The sequence below is a fragment of the Lissotriton helveticus genome, chromosome 10 (genome assembly GCF_964261635.1).
Source record: "Lissotriton helveticus chromosome 10, aLisHel1.1, whole genome shotgun sequence".
NCBI lineage: Eukaryota > Metazoa > Chordata > Amphibia > Caudata > Salamandridae > Lissotriton > Lissotriton helveticus.
Genome location: NC_136071.1, coordinates 36,541,923 through 36,549,657, shown reverse-complemented (window position 1 = coordinate 36,549,657; position 7,735 = coordinate 36,541,923). Strand labels below are relative to the sequence as shown.

Here is a 7,735-nt window from a genome sequence, read left to right as displayed (position 1 = left end):
ATCCGTTGAAATTTCGAAAGGATCTAAAAACCAGGCTTTTTAAAGGGTGAGTCTTAACTATTCCATCCAGCTCTGTCAATCTGAAGGTAGCGCCTAGACACCTCAGGGTATTAGTAGCGCTTTATAAATATATCATCATCATCAACAGTCTACTTTCCACTAAAAATACAGCTGGAGTGATTAGAAAGGATTCTGGTGTTCCTCACCGATCACACAATGTTCCAACTTGTATTGCAGTGCTATAAAATGTAGGAGATTCACCCAACTCCCTGTTGTATTTTTTTTTCCAGCCCTGAGGAAGTCGTAGGGTACACCCCATCAGGACAAATCATGTATTGGCTCTAAGGCTAAAATCAAAGAAGTGCCAAAAAGCCGTGATATCAAAAAAAGACCACAAGAGATAAAAATTGCTGTATTGAATATACATTTATGGAATGAGACATTCACGGTAGCACGTGCTTGAGGCTGAAATGATACTTTGGATTAAACTTGCTCAGTGGTGATAACATGTTTCTCCTGACAGTTAAGTCTGCTGATGTTTGAGCTGGATTTGTTTCAGTTTGATAGAATATCTTGAAAATGATGGTTCCACGGCCCAAGATCTCATATTTTCTTGGGCATCCCCTGGCATTGCAAGCAGTTTCTACTGCTTCAGCACAGTAACTCAAGCTTCTTAACCATTTAGCAAAGGGGGTGCATTGTCTGTTCACCAGTAACGAGCAATATTTGGTTTTGCATCTATTGCACCAATCGCTGTATAGGTGAGGACCCTCCTATTTCGCCAAGGATGGCCAACTAGGGGTCCAGTATAACCAGACCACCCATCACATTCCAAAGTGTGATCTGTATTTGTGACCAGTATCCGTTGATTGCGTTGTTTCAGATCATACGGTTGTAAATCCCAATCACAGGTTCACATCTCATGAAAGGAGGGTCAGGTTTCCACTAATCTTCTAGAGTCTTTCTGGGTAGGAATAACTTTGGTGAAAGTACTTGAATTGCCGGAGGTGGTTGCGTGATGAGATGGTGTGATGCCACTCTAGCCTCTGTCCAGTCTTCATCTTTCCATACTTCAGTTTGCAGAAACAGTATGAGTCTGGCATATTCAGCATTAACGAAGAGTATATGCGAGAGATTCCCTTTTCCCCATTTGTTCTGTGGTCACTTTTAACTCCAACCGGTTGAATTCAGGAATGATTGTTGGGTTGGACCGTGTACCTCCGAAGGCATACCTTAATGTAAACATCAAACAAATTGGGATTTATGCAGGGAAACTCCAGATTAAAATGCTTGTAAAACTTAATTTGGTTGCCATCCTTGACATCCCCCACGGGCTTTAAACACATTCTTTCTGTCACTTGGGTTAGTCATGTTCTGTGCTACACAGGGGGTTCAGAAGTGAGCTCTCCAATTGAATCCATTTCAGTGCGCGGCACCAGGTCAACTTTCGCTACACCACTGCTTCAGCTGCTCGCAATAAAAAATCAGAGATCAGAAGAGGAGAAGATGTGGACTTGCAGCTAGAGCCGCCACATTTAGAACCTGGAGACCCAGGCTTGAATCCCAGCCTGGGCGCTTGAGTCGTGGTATTTTGGACAAATCACTTAATCTCTCTCTCTGCCTAAACATGTGAACTATATTTGTGTAGCCAAAAATAGATCAGCACACAAGAAAATGTACATTTGCATAAATGTTCTAGGCGAAAAGAGGTTTGTCTTTTGTTCATTGTATCACTTTATTTAATTCCTTTATTTTGAATTTCTTTCTTCCAAAAACACCACAGTAGCCAACGCGTTTCGTCCTTACGGGTGGAGCCCGGCAGCGCGTCTGTTTTCGTGTTCGAGCATTCACTTTGAATGCTCGAACACGAAAACAGGCGCGCTGCCGGGCTCCACCCGCAAGGACTTATATGCCAACCATGGTTTGATCATACGGAGGACCATATTGCAACAAAGCTAACTGATACTAGAACCTTTCGAACAGAACTTCCGTACAGATTAATACTAAGCACACACAGGATCTGAGGATAACAACTGCAAGTACACTGAAAAGTGAAAAAAGGTGATTCGCTGTACAGGAGCTATACTCTATATTAAAGCCCTGAGGAAGTCCTGAATAGGACGAAACGCGTTGGCTACTGTGGTGTTTTTGGAAGAAAGAAATTCAAAATAAAGGAATTAAATAAAGTGATACAATCAACAAAAGACAAACCTCTTTTCGCCTAGAACATTTATTCAAATGTACATTTTCTTGTGTGCTGATCTATTTTTGGCTACTCATGTTTACAGTGGAAGTTACTTTCACTGTTTGAGGGAACTTAAAGGTCAGGTTCCCTATGATCTTTTGCACCAAGGTTGACTTCCTTTTCCCGAACAATATAATAGGTGCGGCATTATATCTCTGACCAGTGTAAATCTTGAGCTATATTTGTGTAATCATCACTTAATGTACAGGATCATGGAGATCGCCTCCCAACACCACCCCCCCATGTAATTGGTAAGTTTGCGCCATATAAATACCAATACATATTGAAGAGGATATTCTGCAATTTGAGACCCCATTGGGAATGGCTGGCCCTCTCAGGGATGGTGGGATGTTGGGCTCAGCAGACATCCATGTCTGGAACTGCTTTTAAATAAAGCAGTTTAAAAAACAAAAATGCAACCCGTTTTCCTTAAAGGAAAACTGTATGTATTTCAAAAAATAAAACTGAAAGGTTTTCGTTTCATTTTTTAAGGGCAGGAAGTGGTCCCTGGGACCACTGCCTGTCCCTAAAAAATATTTTTCCCTGCATTTGCAAAGGGGAAGGGGTCCCCCTTTCCATTTGCGAGTGCATTACCACCCTCTTGAAGAGAGCGGTAAATTGCAAGTGTTTTTCGACCGCAATTGCGGTTGCAAAACATTCATACATGGGTAGAGTCGCTATTAGGAAGGGACGCCCTTGAAACCCCCTTCCGAATAGCGAGTCGCAATTCCTATTTAGCGAGTCGCAAAAAATTGTGATTCGCTAAATAGGAATTGTACATGGCCCTATTCGTTTTTGCATGCGCAAACAGGTCGCAAATCCCTTTGCGCAAGCAATTTACAGTCGTACATCTGGCCCTAAGACTTTTAGATGCCCTAAGCACTTAAAAGCTTTTCATGCCCCATATATTATTAAAAATCTAAAGAATCATAAACCGTAAAATAAAATGTTATGTTAAAGTTATTTGTAGAGCGCACATACACCATACGGTTTCTTGGAGCTAAATATAGGGAATAGCTTGAAGCTTGTTGATTCATTCATATGCTTGGGAGAACAGCCATGTTTTTAAGAGTTTTCTATTTTGAAGATAGCACGATGAAGATCTGATATTCAAAGGGAGTGAGTTCCAAAAACGAGGGGTCAGAACAGATAATCTGGCTCCGCCCAACCGCTTCTTTTTACAAGTGGGGATAACAAGGAGGTTGAGGTGGGATGACCTCAGGATCGGAGCAGGCATATATACCTCTGGGTGCGAGTAGAGATGAATTCCGGGCAGGTGCTGTGCAGGGATTTGAGGATGAGACACCCAATCTGGAATGCACTACGTTGTTTTACTGATAGCCAGTGCAGACTCCTTATTAATGGAGTGATGTGGCCCCATCTAGGCTGTTGGTGAATCAGTCTGGCTGCCTGGTTTTGCACCAGTTGCACCCTGCCTGGTTTTGCACCAGTTGCAATCTTCTTGTTATATTCTGGGAGGCTGCAGTAGAGAGAATTTGCATAGCCAATATGGGAGATGACTAGTGAAAGAGCAACCTGAACGAGAGCTTCAAAAGGTAAGGAATCTACTAATTTTCCTGATCTTCCAGAGCTGGAAGAAACAGGTGGATACTAAAGACCTGATCTGGGGCTTCATAGAGAGATCACTGTCGATAACTCTGAGGCTCTTCGCTGAGGTAGAGGGTAGGTGTACCCAAAACAGGGGGGAGAAGTTCCATGGGTTTTGAGAACCACCCATAATGACAAGTTCTCTCGTCGGGATTTAATTTGAAATGATTCCTATTCATCCAATTGCGTATAAATAGCATAGTTGTTTGGAAATTCAAAATTGAGTCAGGAGTATTATCGATTGTGAAAACTAATTGCATGTCATCAGTATAGTTGAAAGTGCACACGTTCATTTTCCTCAAGGACTGCACCAGTGGAAGAATGTACAAATTGAACAGGTGCGGGGACATAGATGATCCCTGCGGCACACAGCAGGTCAGTTTAACTTCGGGAGACCTGTATTGAGAGAGTCGAACTGATTGGGGGCGTCCATCCAGGAAGGATGCGAACCATTCACAAGCTGATCCCTGGACACCCGCGGCCCTGAAATGCAACTAAACTTCCAGTAAGATGGAAAATAATGTTTATTATTGTATACTTCCACTTTGTAACCTCTGTGAGAATAATCATGAGATAAAACAGTTTTTTCTCAAATATGAAAAATCCCAGCACAGTATGATCATTTGCAAAGGGAAAAATTACCTTTTAATACTAGAAGAGGTTTAGGAATTTACATAAGTGTGAAACTTGACATTTAAATTGAACCCATGGACATCAGTGAAAAGTGGATACAGCTAGTGAAACTAAAAGTATGGTCACTCAAATAAAAGGATCCTCTAATAAAAGTAAATGTCCTCATAAATCCGAGTAATGGTGCAAGGAGAGCACATGTTGTCATACTGGAAGACTCAGTAACTGAGCTACTGGCAAGACATGGTGTTGCCTATTTCTCACTAATTGTTGATTTTAACCCAATTCTCTTCCACTAAAGATTCCAAGATGAAAACATCTTGACCCAAGACGAAGTCTTTGAAATCCCGCAACAGGTATCATTTCTCCAGTACTCTTAAAAGAACGGCGCCTTATGCTAACGGCGCCTTATGCTTCGATCATTATGTAACTAGCTCCCAGTCCAGACGTGCTGACAACCGGTCGTAGAGCAACTGAACACAGCCAACAGATGGCTGAATGCCAGTTTTACAAATCCTATGCTTATTTTGGAGAAAAATGTAGGGCATGCGCAAATCTCCAAATAACAGGCTAAGCATAAATTATCTAGAACCTGCTTAGACTAAACTCGGAGTTCAGCGATCTAATTTAGATTTTTTTGCATTGATAGACTAGCGGACCCTAGAATAACATATTGCGGCACCGAACATTGATAATACCATAAGTGTACTTCTTTCGTCCCTGAGCTTTAATTTTTGTTAGTATTTTTTGCCTATTTTGTTTTGTTTTACTCTTGCGCCAACTACTGGAAATAGATTTGTATTAATTTTGGGGATTTTTTATTATTGTGTTTTCTTTTTTAACATGTGATGTTCTTTATCGGCTCTGCATGATTTATAATCAACTTGATAAATCACTTGAAACTTATATCACCTTACAATATAACTCCTGAAATTATTATGATACCCAACAAATGATTATTAAATTGACTAAAACTGTAATCACCTTTCTAGTTGCTTCTTGTTTGTGAGCCTAAAACAGTCTTACACTACATGCCTTTCAACGCGAACCATGTTCCTGAGCCCTGTAATGACTACCACATTTTGTCCAAGTTGTGGCCAGCGAATCAAGAGACAGTGGTAAAGCAGAGACCATGTCCCAGAGTTCTGTAATGGCTGCCGCAGCACATTAACCTTGTTTTGGCCAGCCAATCAGGACTAGCTCCCTTTAAAGTGGCCAATCAAAGAATATCTGACCACAAACAATCCAGGCATACCTACATTTTTAACTCCTTCAAGACCACCTGTGCACATCTTTTAATGCTAATTTCTTGGAAACTGCTGTACTGATTATGTCAAATGAAAAACACGCTTTCTTAGTATAGTTCTAACTTTCTGCCAAATTTTGCATAAGTCTGTTCAGTCATTTTTTTCTGTATCCCAAAATTTCCGATGTGAATTAACATGGGAAATCAACGTTTGTGACCCCACCTTTTCTTGACACCACTTGACGGATCAGCGCAAGACTTTCCAGGAAGGAGTGGAGGTAGATGAACTGTTTTTTGGAAAGCTTCAGGAGGATTTGTCAAATGGTGCCAAAGTTACCAGTGAAACAAAGAATAGTCTTCCTTTGAAAACTGTCTGACCTAACTATATCTACACAGTGGCGACTGCCACTACAACTCGCACACACACCTTTTGCTGAAGTATTTTGTTCAAACCGAAGTAAAGTAACAGAGAGGGAAGTGGTTTCACTAATAGCAAAAACTTCATAGCCACAAGCACCAGAATCTGTGTTGAAACAAAGGTACTTGTGAAATGAGGAAAGGGGTGGAAACTGGGTTCTTTTTTTTGCTACAGGACACAGACTGGATTGCAGAAAAACTCTTACAAGCAAGAAAAACTTCAGCAAACACTCACTAATTTAAGAAAATAAACTGTGTTGTAGTTGTTTATTTACAGACATTAAAAGCTGAATTAAAATGTGCACAGAACGTCAAATCACTTAAGATAAACAGAATAAAACAACACATATGTACAGCAACACTGAAAGCGGCCCCTCTAAGGGGCAATAACAAGAGCTTCAACTCCTGCTTCCACATGGGTCTCTGGACTCACTAACTCAGAAGTGGACATGGGATGCTCGGTGCTGACCTCTGACAGGGTAGGCCCCTTCTCCTTGGACAACAGGTTGTTTTTCTTCAAGAAGCAGGCCTCTTGGTAGGGTGGACAGATTGGAGGCTGCGTTGGAGGTACATACGTGTACTCCTTGCCGGGCTCCAACTATGGAACAGGAATGGGAGAAGCACAGTTTAGTTTGGAATTGGGAACTTAAAACCTCGACGTTAGGGCATGGTCTTATGACCTTTCTCGCACTATCATCATTAACAAGGGACGCAGTGTCAGTGTCCTCAACACTTCTGTCTATTTTGCCACATGTCTTAGTATGTGATGTCTCCATCACTAATAGATCTTATAACAGAATAGTGTATCACACTTTGATATTTGTTCTAGCAACAGTAACCAATTCAGAACACAGATGCATATATTGGCCCAAGTCAAACATTATTGGAGAGTTCTGCGACAAAACCAAAATAAAAGATACCCTCAACTGACTTTCCAATCTCTAGTGACCAAGGAAGCACTCACTGTTAAGCACATCACAGGCAGGCAACTTTAAAGGGCCACTACAGAATTATATCTGTATTTACTGTGGGTCCCTTTAATTTTTACATTTGTCTTTCTTTTGTAAAGTCTCGGTTTGCAGTTCATTTTGTCATATTTAGTACCTAATGACTTACTTGGTGAGGGCAGTGGCCTCTCTGTGGGATTGATATTAGTACCTTACATATACCACAATTTAGCCAATCAGAGCAGTGTGGGAGAGAGAACCACCTGTTTCATTACTAACTTATGTCTCCGGAGAAACCAAGGCACTCGATTTTGGATTGAATCTTTTTATACAGAAGAGTAAATATAGAAATTGTGAAACCCAAATGGGAACACTAAATGAGAAAGTAAAGCTGGAGTGGCCATTATGAAATACTCAAGACTCTAAAACTGTAAGTGAAGAGTTTTCCTTTGCCGTCTCACCTGAAGGGGATACGTCTGGTCTGAATCATATGCACTCAGGTCCCCGCAGGCCAGGAATGGGACGATTACACGGTTTGGGCCTTCCAGCTGATTGAAATCCACGTCTAAGCACAGGCAAAGAACAACAAGACCTCAGAATACAAAATTAACAACTAGAGCCTTAGTCTCAATATAAACATGA

General features: G+C 41.2%; 1 protein-coding gene across 1 annotated transcript in view; it reads right to left on the bottom strand.

Moving 5' to 3' along the window:
• Positions 1-6,380: 6,380 nt before the first annotated feature.
• FTSJ1 (FtsJ RNA 2'-O-methyltransferase 1) overlaps positions 6,381-7,735 on the bottom strand; it is a 61,704-nt gene continuing 60,349 nt past the window's right edge. The window contains exons 10-11 of the mRNA XM_078664131.1: positions 7,555-7,658; positions 6,381-6,744 (exon numbers count right to left, since the gene is read on the bottom strand). Of these exons, the coding sequence (XP_078520257.1) occupies positions 6,523-6,744; positions 7,555-7,658 (326 nt within the window). The 3' untranslated portion in view covers positions 6,381-6,522. The remainder of the gene's footprint in view (positions 6,745-7,554; positions 7,659-7,735) is intronic.